Raw genomic sequence first — 24166 nt, 5'->3', positions numbered from 1 at the left:
TAGGAGCTCATCTACTAACTAATTGTGTTTATGGTTTATGGTTTCAGTTTTTGGTAGTCGGTTTGATATATATGTCACGAACTATGCTTCGGACATGGTCTATGGTTTCAGTATTCGATCGCTGCCATTGCTTTGTTGCTGAAATAGCTGGGGATCTAGTCAGTGTTGGTGTGTGCGCGTCTGTGAGACTAACTCTGTATTTTCTTTTGTGGATTGTGATCAAAGAGTATGTATTGAATTATTTTTATTTTTAAGTTGATCGATAGCGTTAGCAGGTTGTCAAGGGGGAAGGAAATTGGTGGGGATGGAATTCGCACCAAGATGCATAAGCATGCTTGCTTCCGCCATTGCGTTAAAGCACCACATGCACTAATGTTTTGAATTACTGATAGCTATTGATCCTCCTATTTTCCCTCTTGTACGTTTCAACTTATAACACTTCTTTTCAATTACCATATATCACAGTAGAAAAATTAACAAAAAAATATACAGAAGATAAAAAGAGGTGTATGGATAGCACCGCCTTATATTTTTTTAAGTGCTTGAGTGTCTTTCTTTCAAAACTACAGAGACTTATTAAGCAACAATTCACATTTACTGTGAATTCTCATTGTTATAGAAAATCCTATTTGACAAAGTACTAATAGTAGAATGACATAAACATCGCTTTTCAATTGGGATGAGGATCCTCTCCAGATTGATCCTCGGGATCCTTACATCTTATCCATTTACATTGTCCGGCCAATTTTTGTTAAATAATGTTTGTGTTTAATTTTTAATAAAAAATTCAAAAAGATTTCTAACCGCACGATTTACAATGAACAGACAGGATATAATGATCCCTACAAAGAGAATCCGGATGAAATCCAAATCCTTTCAACTGATGTTTAATCTTCGACTTAAATTGATAACAAATAGTTCGGAAAATTCTAGAACATGTTTGGTGTTCGCTTTAATTCAATTTCTTAAACTCAAAAATTATTTTTGTCTTAATCCTTGAATTCTTAATAAGACTATTTTTAAAAGCTAAACTTGAAACTAACTTAAATAAATAGATTATTTCTTAAAAACATTACAAGTGAGTATTTAGAATTTTTCTAACTCAAAATTTCCTCTCCTGAACTTATTCTCTCTCTCTCTCTCTCTCTCCTCGCCTACTTATTACTTTCTCTTTCTCACTCGTACAATTTTCTTCTCTTACTTCACTTTCATTTGCTTAGAAAACGTGAGTACATAGAGAGATCAAGTCTCACTTCCAAATTGCTTCTGGATGTCCTGAAAAGATACAGTTGCAGACCCCCTCCGTTTTGCCCTCTGCTGAGATGGATGGTCCCTCCACCCTGTCATATAAATCACCTGCAAATCCAACAAAACACCGAGTCATTTGTTCGATAAGACCAGAGTTTTTTGGATCAGCTTGTTACACATAAGAGCATGGTGCAGAACCGCGCTTAAACACAGATATGATAGTGATCAAATGAAGTCTTGGATTAAGATTTCCTAATAACTTTACTGGTACAGTTTAAGAGACAAGTACAAGGCACAGACAACATATAAAAGGAACACAAACTAACGTTAATCTAGGTTTTAAGTTAACAAATTTCACAACCGTAAGGGAGTTTATCATATGCTCACCTGGAAGGTTGCTGGGATGGTGCCATCTTCTGTTGCAAACATTGAATCATAAATTGCTGCAGTGGCCAGGGCCGTGTCTCTCTTTAAAATCTGGTTTCAATAATAAGCATATCACACCAATCAATCGATTTGATGAAAGTAGACGTGATTACTTCATAACGTAAAGAAACAAAGTTTTTTTTTTATCCCAAAAGTAAATACAGCTTACAGTGTTCCTTTGTAGAAGAGCATTCGTTTCACCCATTGCCCGCAGATGTTCTATGAGATCCAGAGCTACACCAAACGGAGAGAAAATGTTCTAAATGATTACGACTTAGGATACATGTATAACAACAGGAAATTCATAAAAACTAGGGCCTTCCCTAGCCATATGCAAAGTTGAAGGATCCCTGAACTGTTTTAGAAGTAGGCTCTCTTTTTGATGTATAAAGTAGGTTATAATATTTCATATAGGCCCTTTTTACAGTATTTTTTTGTATGTGTGTAAATTAGGGCCATATTTTCAATCTCTCCACAGGGTACCATAACTATGGGAACCAATCTTGTGTAAGTATACTAACACCACTTCTACAGATAGCATCAAGTGGACTTTTGAGTCTTCCATGTGCACGCATCATTTCATTGTTAAAGACTTTGTGCCCGTAATTATGTTCTCACCCATGCGATCACATGCTATTAAGCTTAAAGAAACACAAGATAAACCTAAAATTGAAGGCACGAACATATTAACTGTGACATGGAACATCCAAGGAGCATTGACCATAAAGTCCCAAGCAATAAATTACTACAATCACATGCCCAAACAATAGACGGAATGCTCACCACTTGGATATCTGACTACAAACTCGTCCACATCAACACCTGGAAGGGTAAAGCCTGCCCTGGTCAACAGATTGCCTGCATCCCGCACCTAAGCTCAAAAGGAAAATGTGTGGGAGGGTTTACATGCCGATTTTTAACAGCAGAATGATATAATTTTACAGGAAACCTAAAATAACAGAACTTGGAAAGAAAGTCTCAAGGCATCCATCCCAAAGTCACTAGGCAATTGGTGGAGAGGCCTATGAACTTATAATTGTTATGCAAGGCTCTGAATTTCCAATGTGCAATTCTATACTCTAATTTTGTGCCCCCATACGGTTGCCAGTTGGAGAAAACTAACATCTTATATGCTGTTATGCAAGGTTTTGAATTTCAAATGTGGGATTCTATACTCTCAATGTGCCCCATTATGTTTGGTATGTACGTGACAGGAGCCAAACATGCAGATCAATTATATAGGGCAACGAGAGGCATGTGCGGCCATTGGGTCAGACACATGGATTGTCCACGGATCAAAATTACTCCTTGGATTCATTAGACAACAAAACCAATGCAACAGTTACATACTTGCGCCAAAGGTGATACTCGTGGACTGATGCCTCCTTCACGCTCCATTTGTGCCACAGTGCATGCTATCCTCAGTTCTCTAGTAACAAAAAATGGATAAGTAATCATCAACATATTAACAAATCAAAGTTTAAACCACTTTCAAGTTTCAATATAACTGACAAGTCAACAAAGAATAAACAACTTTAAGGTTTCTCCACCAAGAATTGCCGCTAAAAATAGGCCATCTGGCTTCAATGCCAATCTGCACTGTCAAACATAAACATTTGTCTTAGATATTTTCATGCAGTTACATTCTGGACTCTGATGATGATAATGACAATGATAACCTTCTGGATTATATAACACAGATACAGGAATAGAGAAAACAAGAAAAAGAAAAAGTAAAGGTACACAAATGAAAGTCATGAATACATTCGTGGGAATTAACTCCATAAGAGCAACAACAATCATGTTTTGTCAACAACCAAGAAATCTACAAAGCTACAAGCAGTATATCTCCCTTTAAAAGTAGCTGCTATAACTTTTCAACAATGTGCTAACAATTATAAAGACTTTATACGTGTTTTTTCATGAGTTAGGTATCTGATATACTGAGAAATACTGTTTCATGCAAATCATGCAGATTTTTGTTCTCTCGTATCTCTGTCAATGTACGAGTACATCTACATTTTCTCAGTGCAGTAATGTGTATTGTTCTCCACAAATGCAATTATGCAAAGCTTATGTAGTTCTACTTTGAAATTTGCAAGGTTCTGAATTTGATTATTCAATATGATTTAAGAATTTGACCAAAAGCTATTAAATCTTTTGTAAAATAAAAGAAATAAGTATAATTTTCTAAGAGCTTGATTTAAAAACATCTTTATAGTTTTGAAGGTGTATATGACACAGGACAACCTCAATTAAAGGAAGATGTCTGTCTATTTTGATTCTTGTTGAAATTATGAATCGTTGAAGGCACAGCAGAAATCTTAAAGGAAGATAAAGGAAAATTATGAGAAAATGATAGAAACTGCTAGCATCACACCAGTAGGGTTTCTAGGAATCACTCCTAGAAGCCTTAGGCATCACACCTAGGGTTAGGTTGCATCACACAAACCTAGAGAAAAGCAAAGCCCAGCACTTTAAATTCAATCGTCCAGCCACTTAGTACTACGGTCTAGTGGTATTCCTCTTCACTTGGAAGTGAGAGCTCTTAGGTTCGATACTCGCCAAAGGCGAATTTGAACCACATTATTGCTAGCCCATTGTGAGGCTTAGACCACTCCCCCACCCCTTCAGTGTAGATAATATCGTTTGTTCAAAAAAAAAAAATAAATAAATAAATTCAATCGTCCAATCTGTCACCAGAGAGTCTACAAGGATGTAATTTATAAAGACATAAAACTAATAAAATAGGAAATAAACTAATCCTTAAAAAAAAAGGAAATTAACCCAATCCTTGTTAAAAAAAAAGGAAACTAAAAGACTAATGGGCCTGCTGAAACGAGCAGCCTTTATTTTAAAACCCTAAAATAATTAAACGACACATCCTTGTCATTAAACTTCCTATCCTGTTCTCCATCAATATATGAAAATGAAGAACCACAACATAAATATGCATTTTTCAGAGCACTGTCTATATTACGTAAACAAGCAAGATTTAACAAGTATTTTGTTATATGCTCTTCCATGAATTCTTTGCATCACCCTCGCATGAGTTATAACAGATCCAAGTAATAAATTTAACATTGATCTTGAATGTTCAGGCACACAACAATGAAAGGGCAAGATACCTGTATCATTGCTCCTGGAAGATCATTTGTCCAGTGAAGGCCCAAGCAGCTTAATACCAGATCCACAGAACTTCACACATACAATTAGAGGATATTATATCAAAATTAAAATCCCTCAAGCAGTTAAATTAACCAAAACCAAAGAAATTAAATGTAGAGGGATACCTTTCCTTGACTGGCAAAAACTCTTCGTCACCAACCATAAAGGATGTTTCAATGTTTTCAGTTTGTAACTCACGCTCAGCATTTCTACACAGTTTTACCATGTCATATGATGCAGACATCATAATGAGCTTTTCAATGGCACCTAGCATTGGAAAAAAGAAAAAAAAGGCAGCTAAGTTAGATTGTAATTGAGGAATCACTTTATGCCATCATAACCGCCGGGGGGGTGGTGGTGGTGGTGGGGGACACAGAGACAGAGAGAGAGAGAGAGTTAACAGAGAATCATCTTCAACCCCTTCGGTTAAGGCTCTGCTTATGGAGCTACTGGAGTACATCATAAATGGTAGGAAATTGGTGATTTGTGAGTCGTACCAATTCAAAAACAAAAATACCACTATTTCCACTTAAACATCACTTACTCAGTAACATCATTTGCATGATAATTTTCGTCAATAAGGTTAGAAATAGTCATTTAATCTCTTTAACTACGAAAAATAAATTACATGTCGGACAATATGTTAAAACTAAATACAAAGCATAAAGGAGAAAGGTATTAAAAAACTAATTTCTTACCGCGACCATGTAACAAACGCCTGACAGCTTCCAATTGGCCTCCCAAACATAATGCTGTTGGAAATGTTTTCTTGCAGTCCTTCAATATGTTACACATGGAAATTCAAACACAAAAGAGAAGAAAGTACTAGCCATATAAATACAGAGTGAAATATTTTTCTTTGAATGAGCACCATAAACTGAAACATCGAATATAGACTTGCAGGAAGATGTACACATTCCTCACTCTACAGCCTAGAATTAAACACTAACTATTGCATTACCCTAAAAGTAGTGTCGTTAAACATCACAATTTATGAACTTAGATGAATCAAGTGTTGCAAGGTTTCCCCAAGAAGGTTACCAGACTTTACTGTTACCTAAATTCATCAGATGCTGGTGGAACAATAGAACTTGAAAAGGTTTGGAAGTAAGAACACAAGAAAATAGGGTTAAGTTTTCTACTTAGGAAAGAAAAAGGAGTGCATCATCCAACTATATCAGCTGAAACATTCGAAAGGATATAGCCACTCAAGGAAAGGGGATTCTATAAATCACCAGAGTCCTAGGAAAACTATAGAGAACAGCATGCTGACGTATGACGTTCACCGGGTATAACATAGCTCAAGATATGCAATTTTATATACCATACGGGGAAGTAATTTGGTTGATAATATACTTGAATCGTCCCGAGTGGTGTTCTTACCATCAGAAACAGTGATGAAGCCAACAAATTCTACTAACAAAATTATCTGTTCTGATAATAATTCATTCCTTGAGTAAAACTAAAGGTTCTAAACCAAAATTAAAATTAAAATAAAATAAAAAAACTGGGTTTTTTTTTACCTCCAAGCGATCTAATAGATTCTCAGCAACAGCATCAACAAAAGAATCCTTGGAACGCATCAACCAAGCAGCTCGATCAAGCTGCACACAAACAACAATAACAAATGACAATTTTTTTATTATTTAATTTCTGAAAGAAAAAAAAAACATGAAATTTAATTTATCAGAATGCCCACCCAATTGGCAATTGCTAAAGTGAGATGCTTTTACTGAAATTTGTGGGGGGAAAGAGGAAATTAGAACCTGTTTGCGTCTGAAGTGGCGATCAAAGACCTTGATCCTGGAGCCTTGAACCCCATCAATGTTGTTGGTGTCGGTACAGAGAGCATTTGAGAAGAAGAAGAGTGAGTGCGGAGCTTCTCTTCCTGTCCTCCATAGCGAGCACCTCCGGTACAAGCCTCTCATTTTTCGCACTCCACTCCACCTTTTTGTTTTTCTCAAATGCAATGTTCGTTTATCCCTCAATCACCCAAGTGCCAATTTACCCCTCAACTTTTTGTTCAGCCAGTTTGCCCCTTAGTTGTATATCAATAAAATTCAAACCCCATTTGAGTCCATGAAAGAGGGGAGAGAGAGGAACTTGGGATAGAGATACGGTACCTGATGCTGATCAGAAAATTATAAGCCCCTGACAAGAGCCTAACGCCTATTCAAAGCTTTTAAAAGCATTTTTAAACGGTCATTCAGTTCTATGTTCGAATTTGGTACACGGTGAATTCAATACCAATTTAGGTTAGCTATTGTGTGGCTTAACTGAACTCTATATTGTCCTAGTGTAAAAATATCGATGTATTCAAACAAAAAAATATATATTTTTGAACTGACAAAGAGTACAAACTGAAAGATCGAATGATGCTACTGTTAGATTGTAAATTTTTGCACCAGTAAACTGAGCTTCTAATTAGGAGATTGTGTTATTTGTCAAGTTAGTTTCTATGCCTTGCTATGCAAAGGATTTCAATTTTTTTTTAAGCTTTTTATATTAACACCCGACAAAATGTTGAAGACATCCAACATTAAAATTTAGTATTAAATAGCTTATTTACCTTACTGCGCAATGGCAATTTTGACCTTATTAGGTTTTAAAAAAAAAAAATTATATATGCACTCTAAATCACTTTTAACGTATTATTTATCTTCTTCAACTATCAAAACTCATCCAACCCTCTATTGTTAAATAAAATCCTACCCAATGAAACTATGAACATGTTGATTGAGAAAAAATATTTTTGGCGAATGAAACACGAAATCGATGTTTCGAAAGCTTCACATGAGGTAAGACTTCATATTTTTTTATTGTTTTAGTGATTTTGACGATATCGATAATTATTTAATTTTGCTTCTGATGCGTTATTCAAGTTTCTATATTCGTATTCATCTTTTAGGGATCACAGAGATTACATGAAGAATTAAACACCTAAAATTACCACCAAATATTAAAAACTGACGACATGAGTTTTAACGGTGGAATTGAAAACAATCCACATATGCTTTAAATTCCAGGTGGCATCTTTTGTCGAAATTCCAGTCGGCATTTTTTGTCAAAATTTCAGTCGACATTTTTTGTCCAAATTAAAAGCTTTATAAGATTTGAGAAATGTGGAGTGTATAGAAAATATGGGGTGCATGTAGAAAATGTAAGGTGTATATTAAGAATGTGGGGGTGTGAGGGTATTATGGGGAAGGATGTGGGGTGATTAAGATAATTTTTAATTGAAAAAGAAAATGTAGGATGTATTAAATACGTGGGGTTTATTCAATAATTTATGGGGTGTTAATATAATAAGCCTTCTTTTTATGTCAAGTGATAATCACAAACTGATCGAATTTTGGCTCAACTCAGTTTGCAATTCTAAATATAAACAAAAGAATATAATGCATCACAAACTATATGAAAATGGAAATAAAGTTAAACACTTGTCAAATATTCAACAACGAAGCAATAACTTGAAAGAAGATGAGAAACAAAAGCAATCGGGTAAAATTTAAACATATCCACTAGCATTTTAAATGGAAATAACATGGATCTCGAACAGGCCAATATTTATTTTAGGTCCAAACATGGCCCCCTTTAAATGTAATTAAGCCATTAATCGAAGTCTCTCACGATTCTGAACATGACTCAGCTATTTGGTCTGAGACCATCAGGCAAGTGTATCGACGTCTCGAAGGATTAGTCTCTCCCTGGAACTTACAGTCGATGAAGAAAAAAGAGAAGTTAGGGCCACTCTGCCACCGGTGAAGATTAAGTTGTTCTCTTCAGAATTTCAAGCATGCAACTTCTTACTCCGGCTTCCTCAACTATCTCAAAAGAAAGTATGATCCTTCTTCCCTCTCCACCAATAAAGATCAAGAGAACATGTACTTCTTGCTCTATTGGCTGAATAAGTTCATGTTCCCCAACCCTTAAAAGCGTATGAAAGTTGAGTGGATCCCCCCTCGTTGAAGCCTTGAATCAATGTGATAATCTAGCCACATGCCCCTTCGTCCTTGCTCATATTTATGCCACGTTAGATACGATGACTAGGAATTAATCTTTCAATACCAATGTTCAAGGACCATTGTGGATGGTTCAATTATGGCTTCAATAGTACTTCTTCGAATTTAAGAACAAGGAGATCACATTCTCTGAGAGAACAATTCTTGCGAGGCAGTTGGCCGAAACTCCTACTACTACAGACATCTCGGGTTTAGAAATGTACATTCGAGTTCCTTTCTACAACATTGTGAAATGTGGAACTTTCTACATAATCCCTCTTCCTAATATTGAAGCTGTCCAAATGTATCAGGAGGTGCTCGATGCTAGCAAGGAAAAGCCTAGCACACCCTCTCAGAGCAACAAGCATAAGAAAATGCCTGTTGTTTCTCCCAACATATGCATCTTTGAGGTCTTGCTCGAATTTCAGCAACTCAGCCAAACGGTTAACTCCCCTAGCCAGATGTCGTCAGTCCAACAAGCTGAAGCTCTAAAGCAATCCTGCAGGCACTGGTTGGAAGGTGGTTTTGATGGAAACTTTCAATTAGACTTGATCAATTTGATGGCAACTTTCAATTAGACATGCTTGATCAATCTGAAAAGACACTTGAGAAGCTATATGAGCTGATGGAGAACTCGAAAGAGCAATTCAAGACCTTCAAATCAGTCTTCAAGTTTCTGAAGTAGTTGCATGAACAATGCTACTAAGTTACCAAAAAGGCTAAGGATGTGCATCAAATGAGACGTCAACACTCTCAATCCTCTACTCTTCTGAAATCATTGTCGAAGAAGGAACCAAAATTGGGGACATGATTTCTGTGGTGGACCAATAGATTCAACAGTCAGAGCAATAGTTGCCCAAAATGAGAGCTAAGAAGGCTAGCTCGGCAAGTGAACTAGATGTAAAGGTGGTTGAGGCCCCAAGTGCAAGCGAACAAGTAGATATTTTTGAATGCTCAGTTGGTTGAGGCCCCAAATACTAACATAACAACAACATTGATTTTCAACGTTTAAAGTGAAGGACTATATTTATCTATTTTCATTGGTTTTTTTTTTTTTAGTACATTGATATTTTTACTTTAAGAGGGGAGAATTTGGCTAAGCCACACATCAGGGGTGGAAAAAATTCCCAATATTCCCAAACCAAACCAAAAAAATACCAATCCCAAACCAAACATGTCCCAAACCGATTTTCCCAAAATTTCGGTATTCCCATACCTAAAAAATACTGAAATTTCGGTATGGGAATCGGGATTGCCTTTCCAATATTTCAGTATTCCCATACCGAACCGAAAAAATATATTTTTAATTATTATATATATATATATTATTTTTTTAATTATAATTAGAATTAATTTGAACCGTTGGATTGTTTCAAATTAATCTATGCCGTCCATCTATTCCTTGTTAGGCTTTCAAGTTTCAGCTTTGTTTGTCCCCATCGAGGACTGAACTAACTCCACTCCAGTTTCTAACTTTCATTTAATTTCTCAGTCTCTCTCTCAGCTCAGTCTCACTCAAATCCAACTTCGGCCAACCATTCACCGGCCCACCACCACAAGCGGATCATCCACCGCTGTCTCTCCCTTCCTTCACGATACAGAGTCACAGCTACCACCGGTATGAGGTCTTTCTCTCACGATTCTCTCTATCGCGACTCTCTCTCGCAATTCTCTCTCTCAGGAGTCTCTGACTCTTTCACGCGATTCTATCTCTCATATTCAGACACATGTAAATAAATATGGGAATTAATTTAGGGTTTGTGAAATTAATTTACGAATTCTAGATTAGGGTTTGTAATTTTAGGGTTTTTGAAATTTAATTTTCGAATTCTAGATTAGGGTTTGTAAATTTAGGATTTGTTTGGTTTCACATATCAGATTCTATTTAATTGATCTAATGGTTCAGGTTCTTGGGTTCTTGGGTTTTTGCAGATTGGTTTAATACTTTCTCAAATTCTGATTTAATACTCTCTCAAATTCTGGTTTAATAGCATATGTGGAGCCGTGGAGGTTATTCTCTTCTAGTAGGAAGCCATTATTAATAAAATGGATGTCACATTAGCGACCAATATTTACCAATGTTGATCAAAGTTTAAGCAAGATCAAATTTTTTGTCTTTTTATGAGAATTACTTGGGGTATTAGGCAACCAGAATGTTGTTTTGTTGGTGTGTTATTGTTAACAGAGAAGGTGTACAAACAAACCAATGCCACAAGGATATCAAGGACAAGGTAATTCTGTTTGCCTCAACCGAGTAGGCATGTGTTGTTGAAATTGAATAGGCAGACGTTGTTGTGCATAGATTGGCAGATTGCTTTTGAATAGGCAGATTGTGCACAGACGCTTTTGAATTGGGAAATTTGTGCACAGATTAGTAGAAACAAATTGGCAGATTGGGCATGCCTATATGTCAATTTTTAATATAAAATGTTGAATTTTAGCCCAAAAGTACAATATGTCAAATTTTTGTCCAAAAACCCAAAACCATTTAGGGATTCCCGATTTGTCCCGAAATCCCGAAACTATTTTGGGATTCTCGAAAATTGGGAGTCCCGAAAATTTGGTTTGGAATCGGTATTGAAATTGGGATTCCCGAAAATTTCAGTTTGGGAATTGGGACAAGGGTTTCGGTATGGGATCCCATACTGAACCACCCCTACACAACATTAGCCTAATTTGGTATCGAATTCGCCATTTACGAGATTCAAACCTAAAACCACTCATTTTCAAGGAAAAAGAAATACCACAAGACTGTAGTATTGAGTGACATCTATTTTCATTATTAAGGATCAAATTCAAGACTTAGGTCTATTGTTTGACCATTTTAGCACAAAAATAAGGGTAAATTACATTTTACCCCTTAAAGTTTGGGGTCAATTTCTACAACATCTTTAAAACATTTCAATTTCATACATTTACTTATCATTTTATTTCAATTTCATACATCCGTTAGAAAATCTGTTAAGTAAACCGTTAAGTGATGACGTGGCAAATATGAGATCCACATTTGTGCTGACATGATTGCCACATTTTTGCCATGTGGCAAAAAAATTAATTTTTTATGCATTTAAAATATAATATTATTTACCTTGTTAAAAAAAAAAAAAAAAACAACAACCAAACAAAACAAACCCAGAACACACCCCCCCCGGGGAACCCACTTCTCCATCTCCTCCCTCTTCACCTCCCATCAATTCTCTCTCCCCAAACCCACTCCTTCCTCTTCACCCCCGATCCCACCCCCACCTCCCCGCAATTCCCCCACCCCACCCGAAACCCCAAATAGTCGTAGCTGCACACATGGCGATCGGAGGACTAGTGCTTGGAGCAAATGAGCTTGCTACATTGGCACCGAAATCCGATCAACCCGACCTTTCACGATCTCTGACGCCTATTAGGCGATTCGCCTGATCTTGCGATTTTCGACGCCGTCGTCTTTTGGAAAGTATCGGCTGGGGCCTCAAAGCTGAATGTGGGTCGGGGGTGAAGAGGAAGGAGTGGGTTTGGGGAGAGAGAAGGGATGAGAGGTGAAGAAAGTGGAGATGGAAAAGTGGGTCGTGGGGGGTTATGGGTTTCTGGGTTTGTTTTGTTTGGTTTTTTATTTATTTATTTATTTTTTAATAGGGTAAATAATATTATATTTTAAATGCATAAAAAATTAAATTTTTTTGCCACGTAACACAACTGTAGATCTCATATTTGCCACATTATCATTTAACGGTTTACTTAATAGATTTTCTAACAGATTCATAAAATTGAAATAAAATGATAACTAAATGTATGAAATTGAAATAAAATGATAAGTAAATGTATGAAATTAAAATATTTTAAAACTATTGTGAAGAATTGAAATTGATTCCAAACCTAAGTTACAAAAAATAAATCACCTGAAATTAGAACACTCATATTTGGTTTGGACAAAGCGCGCGATAAAGGAAAGCCCACCCTCCGACGCCGCCAACCCACTTTCGCTCGTCTTCTCCGTCTTTTATTTCGAGCGCTTGGGAGGACACCAACAAGGTTTTCTGTGCTGTTCTCCGTTGAAGTTTGCAGGCCTCTGATTTTTAGAATTAGTGCTCTGAAATGGCAGCCGACAAAATTATGGAGGAACTGAAAGTGGTCTCAAATGCTTGACTTGGCTGAAACCGAGCGGCACAGGAGCTGAATGCACTGTAAGTGTTCACTCAGAGTTCACCACTGATTTCCTTTGATTTCTTTTGATTTGTCCATGCTAGTTTTTTACTGGGTCACGGAAGCTGGGGCCTTTTTTCGGTAATTTAGTCTTGCAATTGTGTTGATAGGGTTTTAGGGCTTAGAGAAGGCCAATTAGGACTAAATTTTTTGGGTTTCTCACGTCAGTTTCTAGTTCTGGGCACCCTTACGGTGGATAATGGTGGCTGATATAACGATTTCTCCCATTATTTGGGGAAGAATTATAAGCAACATTTCATGGATGTGTGCCATTGAGAGTAGGAATTTTTAATATTTGTGGTTAATGTTCGATTTATGTTTCACATTTTCAGGAACTTGTAGTGAAATTTATAATATTTGAAGCAACGTATCAATTGTTACAACCCTGCAGAATGGGCATTGAATCTGGAACTCCTCCTAATTCACATATTACATGTCAACACAAGAAACGAAGGGTTTCTCGGGACACTTGCTTTTCTTCGTCTGGGACTTTTAGCCATCTTGAAGCATCCGTACCCTGTTTACCAACTTTAGAAGCAGCTGATTACTATACGCAGCCCTCTTTGAAGGATTTGGCTGCTCGAGAATACGCAGATCCTGGTTTCTGTAGCCGAGTGTTGGACTTCACAGTTGGGAGACTTGGTTATGGCTCTGTCAAGTATCCTGGGAAGACTGACATAAGGTTTTTGGAATTAGATAATATTGTCAAGTTCCATAGACACGAGGTAATCGTATATGAAGATGAAGCTGTCAAGCCTTTGGTTGGCCAAGGTCTTAACAAGCCTGCTGAAGTAACTTTGGTCCTGCAAACAAGACCATCAAATATTGACGAGAGACAAAAATATAATATTGTGAAAAAGTTGATGCAGAGTGCGGAGGGACAAGGAGCTCGCTTTATTTCGTATAATCCAGAAAGCGGGGAATGGAAATTCTTTGTTCACCATTTCAGCAGATTTGGGTTGAATGAAGATGATGAAGAAGACATCATGATGGAAGATAGTGCTTCAGCTCAAGATCTTGTGGAAATGAACCATGGTGAGATTTCTGATGGTGATGAAGAAAACCAAATGGATCCCACTGGAATTGGGCTTTCACATTCTCTACCTGTACATCTTGGGCTTGACCCCGTAAAGATGAAAGAAATGAGAATGTTGATGTTCCATGATGAGGAAGAGGAGGCTGAGGATTTGAATCATATCCCTGCACATTATAATTCATCATATGCTTCTCAGAGGATGAGTCAGAGATCTACTCCACCAGCTGTGCGAAAAACCCCACTGGCATTGCTAGAGTACAAGCATGGTAGTTTTGACTCAAATTCTCCTGGAGCCATTCTAATGGCCCAAGAAAATAAGGCCATGCACCCTAAGACATTGAAAGAGGGTTTTATGCTTGATCTCAAGCATGAAACACCAGTAACCAGAAAACATTCTCACAACATAGTTGATGCTGGTTTGTTTATGGGTAGGTCATTTCGAGTAGGATGGGGCCCAAATGGAACCCTTGTCCATGCTGGAACACCAGTCGGGAGTAACGGTTCTCCAATGATGCTATCATCCATAATCAATATAGAGAAGGTTGCTATTGACAGTGTTGTTCGAGATGAAAACAACAAAGTTAGGGAGGAACTTGTTGACATGGCTATTGATTCTCCTTTAGATCTTCACAAGGGAATATATCATCAGACAGAGGTGATTGAAGTTGGATCATTCAACCTGAAGCTTCAAAAGCTTGTCTCCAACCGCCTGATGCTTCCACAGATTTGTAGGAGCTATGTAGATATTATTGAGAAGCAGCTGGAAGTTCCCAGCCTATCTTCCTCTGCCCGTTTGGTTTTGACACACCAAATAATGATTTGGGAGTTGATAAAAGTTCTCTTTTCTGATAGGGAAAATGGTGGAAAATTGAAATCTTTGGGTGCTGATAGTGAGGAAGAAATGGTTCAGGATGTGACGGAAGCTTCTCAACAAGTAGACCTGGAAGCTTTACCTCTTATTCGGAGGGCAGAGTTTAGCTATTGGTTGCAGGAGAATGTTTCTCATCGAGTACAAGAAAAGATAAGCTTCTTGAATGAGTCCAGTTATCTAGAATATATATTGTTACTTTTGAGTGGGCGTCAGTTGGATGCTGCTGTGGAACTTGCTGCTTCTCGAGGAGACGTGAGATTGGCTTGTTTGTTGAGTCAGGCCGGTGGGTCCATAGTCAATCGTACTGATGTTGCCCAACAACTTGATCGTTGGAGGATCAATGGGCTTGATTTCGACTTCATTGAGAAAGACAGGATAAGGCTCTATGAGTTGCTTGCTGGTAATATCCATGGTGCTTTTCACGATGTTAACGTTGATTGGAAGAGATTTCTAGGGTTGTTGATGTGGTATCAATTAGAACCTAGCACTTCACTGCCTACGATTTTTCACACCTATCAACATCTTCTTGACGATGGTAAAGCTCCATACCCAGTTCCAGTCTACATTGATGAAGGACTGGTAGAAGAGGCTGGGAATTCGAATGCGGTGAAACGTTATGATCTATCTTATTATCTGATGCTGCTTCATGCCAGTGAAGAAGGTGAAGTTGGCTTTCTGAAGCCCATGTTTAGTGCCTTCTCGTCAACACACGATCCACTGGATTACCATATGATCTGGCATCAGCGTACAGTGTTGGAAGCAGTTGGTGCTATCAGCTCTAAGGATCTTCATGTTCTTGACATGGGATTTGTTTCCCAGCTGTTGTGTCTTGGGCAATGTCATTGGGCCATCTATGTGGCCCTTCACATGCCCCAGTCTGAAGATTTTCCATATCTCCATTCTAATCTTATTCGGGAAATCTTGTTCCAATATTGTGAATCCTGGAGTTCACAAGAATCACAACGCCAAGCCATTTTAGACTTGGGTATTCCTAAGGCATGGCTTCATGAGGCTATGGTATGTCATATATTCTCATTTTACTGATTCAATGTATAGTTGTAATTGTATACAAAAATTTATTTTGACGTCCTCTCTTAACATACTTGGAATATAAATCATGTTTATGAAAAAACAATGAGCTTAGTAGCTTATTGACAATGACTGACCATATATTCACTTTGAAACCCTATTCGAGTTCGAAATGATTTGTTGTTACTTTCATTTTAAAACTTCTATTTTTGTTATTTTAAGTCTTTTTCATCTTATTTGAAATCTTATGAGGATCCATTTGGATGCAAGGATTTAAGATGAGAAATTTGGATTTGAGTTGTCAATGTAAATTGCTTATTTGGGGTTTTAAAAAGTATTAATCTCTTATGCCCGTGATATTTACGAATAAATTTGATCATGTCAAAAAATGTGGGATTGCAAACAAATCCTTTTCTCTTGAATATTCCAAAAATCCTCTTTTTTAAATAAGTAAATGCATATATGGATTTTACTAACAATAAGGAAATTAATATTTCTTTTTCCTACTTTTGAAATGCCATGCTTGACTCTCGCTTTTCTGTTTCGGGAACTTGGGAGCCTTTCTTTGAGAAGAAAATTTGTTGGTTACCAGTCTGCTGTTTTGACTTTTAATTTCTTTAGGATTACCAGGCATGTAACAAAGTAAGACAAACATTTTGGTATTTTGTTTTGGAATGCTGTTAATTAATGCCTCCCCTTTTCTACTTCTAGGCACTGGGGTGAAGCTTAATAAATCATACAATTAAAAATCATATTACTCTGAATTGCTGATAGATGCTATAGGATGTCTGTCCTTTCTCGTATCACAAAATCTAAATTAAAATTGTAGGATGCTCTAAATTTTTGACAGAGGCAATAAGATGATCATTGTCATATTTACAACGCATACAAGGGACTCTCAATTTCCAGTTTCTGAATCCCAGGGTTTGGAGTTCCCTATGTTGATTCTCATCAGAAGATCACTATTTAAGATTCTAATTAAAAATTCGATGTGTGCTGAGTTCAAATCTCATGAACAGCAGTTGATATAAAAAATAAAAAATAAAAAAATAAAAAAACCAAAAACTCGATGTCAGCTGTTTTCCTTTAATTTATCTGTGGTTGGTTGCTTATCTGAAAGTCTTGGAAATGGAAATGGAATTTAGTCTTCCGACTTAATTATTCTACTGTGTGAATGATTTTTTTTTTTTTTTTTTTGTGATTGCAGGCTGTGTATTTCAATTACTATGGGGATCTTGCGAAGGCTCTTGAACACTTTCTTGAATGTGCAAATTGGCAGAGAGCACACACTATTTTCGTAACTTCTGTTGCTCCCAAATTATTCTTGTCTGGTATGGTTTAATAACTTCTCTTTCCATTTAGTTTCATTATGTCTTTCTTAAGTTTCTGGATGTACTCTAGTAGAATCACTGATTAGGAATCTGTTATAGCAAAGTATACTTTTCATTCTGTTGTTAAGAATATGCATATAACTTGAACAGTTTATTTCTTCGACCTATTGAATTTAGAAGCAGGTAGTTGATTGGTTTAGGGATGATGTACCTTTAACTGATTTTGTTCCCAAAATTTTGAATATATGAACTATTCACTCACTAGATTTGGGCCTCAATTGCTTTAGTTAATATGGTTTGTAATTTTGTTTTTCCTTTTCTGAATGCAGTCGAACACTCAGATATATGGAGAATTGCAACTTCCATGGAGGACCACAAATCAGAAATTGAAAATTGGGACCTCGGAGCTGGGATTTATATTTCATTCTATTCGATTAGAAGTTCATTGCAGGAAGTGAACGATACCATGAATCAATTGGTATGACAGCTTATCCTACTTGATAAGATTATAAATGTTTTGTAGGTCTGCATGATAGTCAACCCTGCATTATTGTAAATACTCAATTGGCTGTTGATAAGATTCAATGCAACGGGATCTTTATGATGTCGAAAGGCTTAGAAAATGATGATATTTCTTTTCTTTTTATGTTTTAATATATTTGTGAAAGCGATACTCATACTCTAGGCCCAAATCGATGCCATGTACTCGAGAATAAATTGGGGTAATCATTTGGTATTTGGTCTTTCTTTTTCCAATGAGGGCTCAGCACTGTGTTATGTATGCTGCAGGATTCACTTGAAAGCAGAAATTCTGCTTGTAAAGAATTTCTTGGTCAGTTAAACCAGTCTTTGGCTGTTTGGGGTGTCAGGTTACCAATTGACGTGAGGTACGTTCAACAACCCTTGACTGAGCTTTTGCACGGATCGAAGCAAAATTGTTGGGTTTTATTAAGACAACTCACGCTTGTTATTACTGTGATATTTTAATTTTCGTCGTAGCTTGCTCTACGGTTATCATGAAATTTGCATATTTACCAAACAGGGTAGTATATTCGAAGATGGCGGACGAGATATGCAATTTGCTTTTATCTGATATTGGCGAGGGACCAACACGAGATGTTCAATTAAGTTGCTTTGACACTGTTTTTTGTGCTCCCATTCCTGAAGACAATCGCTCAAGTCATTTGCAAGAGGCAGTGTCTCTCTTTACATGCTTTCTTTCAGAGGTTGCTCCGTAGATTTCCCCCTTTTTGCGTACCGTGCGAAAATTGAGCTCTCGAGTGCTTTTTCATGGTAGATTGATCAATGGAGAGATTCACGGCACTCTGTTCACTGAAACTATAAAAGAGGAAGTTTTCAAGTTCGGGTTCGGGTTCGGGTTCGGGTTTGTTTTTGTTTTCTCGCAAGGCCTTATTGTTTGCTTCAACAACAATCTTCTCTGTAGTCGGTCTATTCCGGACATGCATTGCTCATGAGTTTTGTGGTACAAAAGCTATTTTCCTAGTTTGTTAATTGTACCCTAAACCCTAAAACCCTTAACTATTTGTACCCTTTTTCGTCGTGAGATACGACCATGATAAGGGTAAATAGGTTCATAAATTTTATTTGAAAAATAAATAAATAAATCGCTATTGACTCAAACAAACGAAAAATACACCTTTTTTTTCTTCACATTATTTCGTTCATGAAAATGAAATAAACTAAGAAACGTGAGATGAAAAGATGGTGGTATAAAGGGGAAGAAATAAAGAAAATGAATGAGATCAAAATCTTAAAAGCGAAAACAATGTGAAATGAGTTTTTAATTTTCAAACAGTGTAAATTCCTTTTTAAGAAATTTAAAAATAAAAACCAAATAATTATGTAACGGCTAGATTTTGATTTGACCGAGTTGGCAAGCGCACTCAAGTTCGAATTGTTTTCGTCGTAGTTTAGATGGATTAAGACATGGTAAAAGGAGTAGTTTTGTAAAGAACGAGTGTTATTCTCCTTCATGTGTTTACTAAAAGAATAGATTTTAAGGGAATGCTCATAATTTGTGTTTATTAACAAAAGAATAAAAATAACTAATTTTAGAAACTTCGTTTGATATAAAGGATTGAATTAATCAAGAAGAAAATTTATCTGTTCTAATCCTCTACGGGAAAAAATTTCTTTATATCTTATTGCTTTAATGTATCTCGTAGGTTCTTATTTCATTAATTGGCACACGTGACGGTGTACCGTGGCATGTAAGTTGTTGTTTTGCGATTAGGAAGTACAAAGATGGAGAGAGATTTTTAAAGATTGCGAAGCGAAAGCAAGCACTGATAACCACCCAACAGGCAACAACTCAACTGAAACAGGAGAGAAGCAAGGTCCAAACATGTCACTAGCATCTCTGACGTCGTGCTCTCAAACACTAGTCTACTACTCTTCCTCTAAGCCGCCGCCTTCTCCGCCTCAGCATCCGCCTCCGCCATACAGTTTCCTCACACATGCCCACAATTCTCCATTAATTCCAACCACTTTAATTCCAGTTTCTACCCTCAAACTATCTCCATGTTCTCCAACATTGCTGACAAATGGGAACTGGGTTCCTCGCAGAAACAGATTTCTTCCTGCAAATTCAGCCGACTCCGACGCACAAAACGAATCGGCAACCGGAGAAAATGGCGGCAACCCATCAACCAGCCTTCTGTCTTTTCTTTGTCCCCTGCTCAAGCTCTTCTCCGTCGGTCTTTCCTATCCTTTTCTTTTCCTTTCCTTTTCACTATACTTTTTGCTAATTACTAATGTCAACTGCATGTGAAGATACTCCTGTTTATGATACTAGCTCTACCAAATTGTTGTTGCTTCTTCGAAGTTCATACAACTGAATTTGATACTCTTGTTTATGATAAATTATTGAAATGCTGTGTTGATCTTTTGGCATTTGTTCACCATTGTTTTCGTCTTGTTTCGTGCAGGGAGGAGATCCCTCTCAAGAACGGAACTTTACTTTGGAGGTAATCACTTTAAAAATTCATTCTCAATAACGGAACTTTGCATTGATCGTTTGTTCCTACTGTGAAATTGCAGTGGCTAAAGAACCTTTGGACTGTAACTTTACAATTTAATAGCATTGGATTGGACTGTAACTTCATCACAGCTTTGATTCCTTTCAGTGTGTGTTTGATTTTCTGCCCTATAGGTGTTGTAAACATCCATGGATTTGGGTCTAATCATAAGTTTTCATTAGGAATATGCCTATCTGTGAACAACTTACCTCTTAGCTGACCCTAATTGACTTCCATTGTTTTGGATCTCAATAGGTAGCTACGTCTTCGTTGTCTACCTTGGCTAGATTCCCTTGGGGATCAAGATCTCTGTCAAATAATATGGACAGCCAGGAGATCACTACCTTGGATCCTCCTTTGCGTTTGCAGCTTTTTGAATTTGGTAAGCTTTTCTTTCTGATTATAAGACTACAAATAAAGTAATTGTAGCTTTGTTTTGTTTGGAGTTTTAGTGTTGTGGACAACGATTTTCACCATTGAGGTTACCAGTGTACCAAACATGGGTATAAATTTGTTTACTGGACCAATCAAAGGCTATAAACTTGTGTATTAGCATGATTAGCATATGACTAAGAACTAAGAAGCTAATTGTTTTGTTGGCAATGTGAATATTTCTACACTAGTTCTTACTGTTTGGTACAGTCCATTTCATTGTTGACTTGACTTCATTGCGGAATATAATCTTTCCCTTGTTGAATTCCCGAACTGGTTTTGTCAACAGAGGCTTGCCCTTTTTGCAGGAGGGTTAGAGAAGCTTTGACTGAGCTTGATCTTTCGGTAGAGGTGAGTAACACATATCAATTCAACCAGTAATCATAGTGGTTATTCCTTGTTGATGCTTAATTGGTATTTGGATTTTCAAATGTCAAGTGTAAACACACATTTGCAGGTATATCCTTGTCCAAAAGGTTCGGTAAGACATAGAGAAATGGTCAAAAGATTCGGTGGCAAAGAGCTGTATGTAATTCTCATTTCTTTAATCTTTATACCATCTAGAAAGAATTTGTTGTCTTTCTGATAATATTTTCTGAAAGTTGAATCAAGTCTAATTGGAGCTAAGTTTGTATTGAGGTCAGGTTATTATACATGTATCTCAAATTGGAACTAACAGATGATAACTGAGAGCATATTTAACACAACTAAATCCACCAAATATGACATTATTATTATTTTGTTTAACTTTAATATGCTTGTATCATGCATTTTCTTGCCTAAAAGGTCGTTATTATGCCTACTACTAGCTTTTGTTGAGTGCCTCTTCATCTCCTTTGTAACTGGAATTGTGAATATTCTTATGCAGGTTTCCTTTTCTCATTGATCCAAATACTGGTATTTCAATGTATGAAAGTGGTAAGTTATTAAACTTTGTTTGTTTCACATGGATTCCACTCCATCTCTTTGTATCCTGGTCTCTTTCCGTCTGTATGTCTCTCTCTCTCTCTCTCTCTCTCTCTCTCTCTCTCTCTCTCACACACACACACACACACACACACACAGATTGCACTCCATGTATGAAAGTGGTAACCAATTGTAAAGCTGTACTGTCTTCTAGATTAGCATGGGTGGTTTAATTGTAAAGCTGTTTCATCTGAATGTTCTGTACTATAGGTAAATAAAACATCTCCCAACTTCCTTGCCTCAACAATTGTCAAGTTCATTTAACCAATAGGTTTTATGAGCAACGTCATCATACTTCGTAATGCTTGGTTTCTATCTTCTTAGACAAGCTATTTGCTTCTACATTTTCTTTTCACCTACATTCTTTTCTTCTCTGTTTTGACATGGTATAGAATCAATAATTAGTCCTATCGTTGGGGAAGTATCAGCAAGTGCTTACATCAATACATCTACATTGAGCGTAGCTAAATGTTGTAATTGAGAGCGTTTTTCTGCACTGTGTTTGAAATTTAACTAAGTCTGCATAGAGTTTAACACTCAATAATGTACATTGAACTTGTAACATTATGCTGATTCATGTTTATCTTACGTTGTTTGAAATTATTTTATCAAGGTTGTATAATTTGCAACCTTATTGCTTTTGATTACAGGTGAAATTGTGAAATACCTATTCCAGCAATATGGTAAAGGCAGAAAGCCTTCAGTGGGGCTTTTGGAAAGGTATTGAACCTTGGCTCTCTCTGGCTCTCTCTGGCTCTCTCTCTCTCTCTCTCTCTCTCTCACATATTAAATATTGCTCCCTGTAGCACATTATTCACGGGATGGATGCCAACAATTCTGCGAGCAGGCAGAGGATTGACATTGTGGGAAAAGGCGAGCCCAGACCCACCACCCAAAAAGCTGGAACTTTACTCGTACGAAAACAATCCGGTGAGACAATGGTCTTTCATTGAATCGTTTCCAATATACCATGATTTAGGCATCCGCATGTGTTTTCATATTTCTTTTTGCCTGTCGCCACAATTTGGGCTTCAATCCTCTCTTCTTTTCTCCCTATCATTTACCGGTTTGTTTAAATTTATTTCTAGTTTGCACATAAAATGGTCATTTTAATCTGTTTTACTGAGCTCTAACGGCCTAAATTCGAGGGAGAGGAGAGAAAATGACAGTCTTATAAGAAAGAAGGGAGAAAATGACAAACACAAATCACAATCTGCTTTAATTTGAGACTTGGCCTTCATTTGGCTAAATTAGGACGTGATTGTCCTGAGATTTATGTAGTCGTAGTTGTCCATAAATGCTGATGGAATTTCCAAGTGCTATCAGTAAAAACAATTTTCAGCGTGACATTGTAGATTCACAGTTGAGGCCAAATTCCAGGGTCATTTGACAATTATTTTCTGTATTTTATGCTGGAAGTAGTTTGCAGATAAATCCTTCAATGACTTGTGGCATTTCATGTGATTTGTAATATCTTTCTCTTCCCCCTCACACACACGCCTTCCTTTTCCTTTGTTTCCAGTATGCACGAATTGTGCGTGAGGCACTTTGTGAATTGGAACTTCCTTACATCCTTCAAAACGTGGGAGAAGGGTCCCTGCGGTCGAAGTTACTTGAGGCATCTGGATCCAAAGAGGTTAGCATTTGAGAACATCTATCCCTCAGATGATTTTTCTTAGCGTACGTGCTAATCTCCTGTTGAGAACCCTAAGGATGACTGCGAAAACTGTCTTTGTTATAGGTTCCTTACCTGATTGATCCTAACACCAGTACTCATGTCGGTGACTACAAGAAGATTCTGTCGTACTTGTTCCAGACATATTCAGCAGCCACTCTTGTATAGTTAGAAAATATAGTTGCACTCAGAAGCTGAGATGAATCTGATCGCCCTCTAATCAGCTCGGGCCTTGTTTAAGAACATATCTGTATACCTCAAATGATTGATTCTCGTTCATTCATAAGGTACACGGTTTTTTATTCTCATCATGCATTGATCTTTATGCCAGTGCTACTCATTGTTAAAACCTAGATCTGTCCGAAATTGAGGGCAAGCTTTTCCTTCTTCTTTAGAATGGCTGTTCACTCTGTCTCAAGACTCAAAAATTCGGTCCGATACATCATTAAACCGTGCCCGATTGAGCTGACAGATGGTCGGACTAATGTGGCACCCTTGTCCGTCCCTTCGTGCCATAAGGGAGTTTGTCTTTGACATCGAATCACATCATCATGGTTCATGGATGTCGCACTTTGGCATTTCTGTTGTTCTCTTTGTTCCTCCTGGATGTGTGTTTTGCTTTGTCCAATGTAATGTTGTATAGTCTCGCATTTCCCCCATTTTACTTTTCATTTTGGCCATAAAAGTAATCTAGCGAATTAAAATATGACACATCATTAGTATATACTCTAGTTTTATTTTTTATTTCATTCAT

At 37.0% G+C, this 24166-nt stretch overlaps 3 protein-coding genes across 5 annotated transcripts; 2 read left to right on the top strand and 1 right to left on the bottom strand.

Annotated features, from left to right (window-relative positions):
* Nucleotides 1-1016: 1016 nt before the first annotated feature.
* Nucleotides 1017-6998, bottom strand: LOC137711760 (putative methyltransferase At1g22800, mitochondrial). The gene is made up of 11 exons (XM_068451005.2): nt 6609-6998; nt 6366-6446; nt 5541-5619; nt 4968-5109; nt 4803-4872; nt 3209-3273; nt 3025-3103; nt 2458-2545; nt 1844-1908; nt 1636-1725; nt 1017-1356 (listed from the first exon to the last, which is right to left on the bottom strand). The coding sequence occupies exons 1-11, from the start codon at nt 6768-6770 to the stop codon at nt 1243-1245; spliced, it is 1035 nt and encodes a 344-aa protein (XP_068307106.1). The 5' UTR covers nt 6771-6998; the 3' UTR covers nt 1017-1242.
* Nucleotides 6999-12723: 5725 nt separating this feature from the next.
* LOC137736843 (nuclear pore complex protein NUP96) lies at nt 12724-18804 on the top strand. Of its 2 annotated transcripts, none has more exons than XM_068476137.2 (6): nt 12724-13015; nt 13367-15958; nt 17178-17301; nt 17631-17779; nt 18091-18188; nt 18344-18804. In XM_068476137.2, the coding sequence occupies exons 2-6, from the start codon at nt 13427-13429 to the stop codon at nt 18537-18539; spliced, it is 3099 nt and encodes a 1032-aa protein (XP_068332238.2). In that variant the 5' UTR covers nt 12724-13015; nt 13367-13426; the 3' UTR covers nt 18540-18804. The 2 variants fall into 2 exon arrangements, with proteins under 2 accessions (XP_068332238.2, XP_068332247.2); XM_068476146.2 differs by having other exon boundaries at nt 12754-13015; nt 13426-15958.
* A 683-nt stretch (nt 18805-19487) lies between these two features.
* Nucleotides 19488-23720, top strand: LOC137713179 (Thioredoxin family protein). 2 transcript variants are annotated; one of them, XM_068452448.2, is made up of 10 exons: nt 19488-20014; nt 20250-20288; nt 20595-20721; nt 21061-21122; nt 21229-21296; nt 21640-21689; nt 22388-22457; nt 22544-22667; nt 23260-23373; nt 23479-23720. In XM_068452448.2, the coding sequence occupies exons 1-10, from the start codon at nt 19667-19669 to the stop codon at nt 23578-23580; spliced, it is 1104 nt and encodes a 367-aa protein (XP_068308549.2). In that variant the 5' UTR covers nt 19488-19666; the 3' UTR covers nt 23581-23720. The 2 variants fall into 2 exon arrangements, with proteins under 2 accessions (XP_068308549.2, XP_088541781.1); XM_088685655.1 differs by having other exon boundaries at nt 19613-20018.
* The last annotated feature ends 446 nt before the right edge of the window (nt 23721-24166 follow it).

Source organism: Pyrus communis, chromosome 15 (assembly GCF_041283825.1).
Source record: "Pyrus communis isolate YQ-2024b chromosome 15, ASM4128382v1, whole genome shotgun sequence".
In the NCBI taxonomy this organism is placed as follows: domain Eukaryota; kingdom Viridiplantae; phylum Streptophyta; class Magnoliopsida; order Rosales; family Rosaceae; genus Pyrus; species Pyrus communis.
Note: the sequence above shows the minus strand (reverse complement) of the source record. Positions and strands in the feature narration are given on the sequence as shown.

What these genes read in the sequence shown, in the direction of transcription:
- LOC137711760 (XM_068451005.2), bottom strand. Translation starts at nt 6,770, where the DNA reads ATGAGAGGCTTGTACCGGAGGTGCTCGCTATGGAGGACAGGAAGAGAA. An exon ending in TTCCAGGAGCAATGATACAG is followed by an intron (nt 3,274 to 4,802) that starts GTATCTTGCCCT and finishes TATGTTTGACAG; the next exon opens with TGCAGATTGGCATTGAAGCC. An exon ending in GAGTATCACCTTTGGCGCAA is followed by an intron (nt 2,546 to 3,024) that starts GTATGTAACTGT and finishes TTTTGAGCTTAG; the next exon opens with GTGCGGGATGCAGGCAATCT.
- LOC137713179 (XM_068452448.2), top strand. Translation starts at nt 19,667, where the DNA reads ATGTCACTAGCATCTCTGACGTCGTGCTCTCAAACACTAGTCTACTAC. An exon ending in CCCTGCTCAAGCTCTTCTCC is followed by an intron (nt 20,015 to 20,249) that starts GTCGGTCTTTCC and finishes TGTTTCGTGCAG; the next exon opens with GGAGGAGATCCCTCTCAAGA. An exon ending in TATTTCAATGTATGAAAGTG is followed by an intron (nt 21,690 to 22,387) that starts GTAAGTTATTAA and finishes TTTTGATTACAG; the next exon opens with GTGAAATTGTGAAATACCTA.
- LOC137736843 (XM_068476137.2), top strand. Translation starts at nt 13,427, where the DNA reads ATGGGCATTGAATCTGGAACTCCTCCTAATTCACATATTACATGTCAA. An exon ending in TCCCAAATTATTCTTGTCTG is followed by an intron (nt 17,302 to 17,630) that starts GTATGGTTTAAT and finishes TTCTGAATGCAG; the next exon opens with TCGAACACTCAGATATATGG. An exon ending in ACGATACCATGAATCAATTG is followed by an intron (nt 17,780 to 18,090) that starts GTATGACAGCTT and finishes TGTATGCTGCAG; the next exon opens with GATTCACTTGAAAGCAGAAA.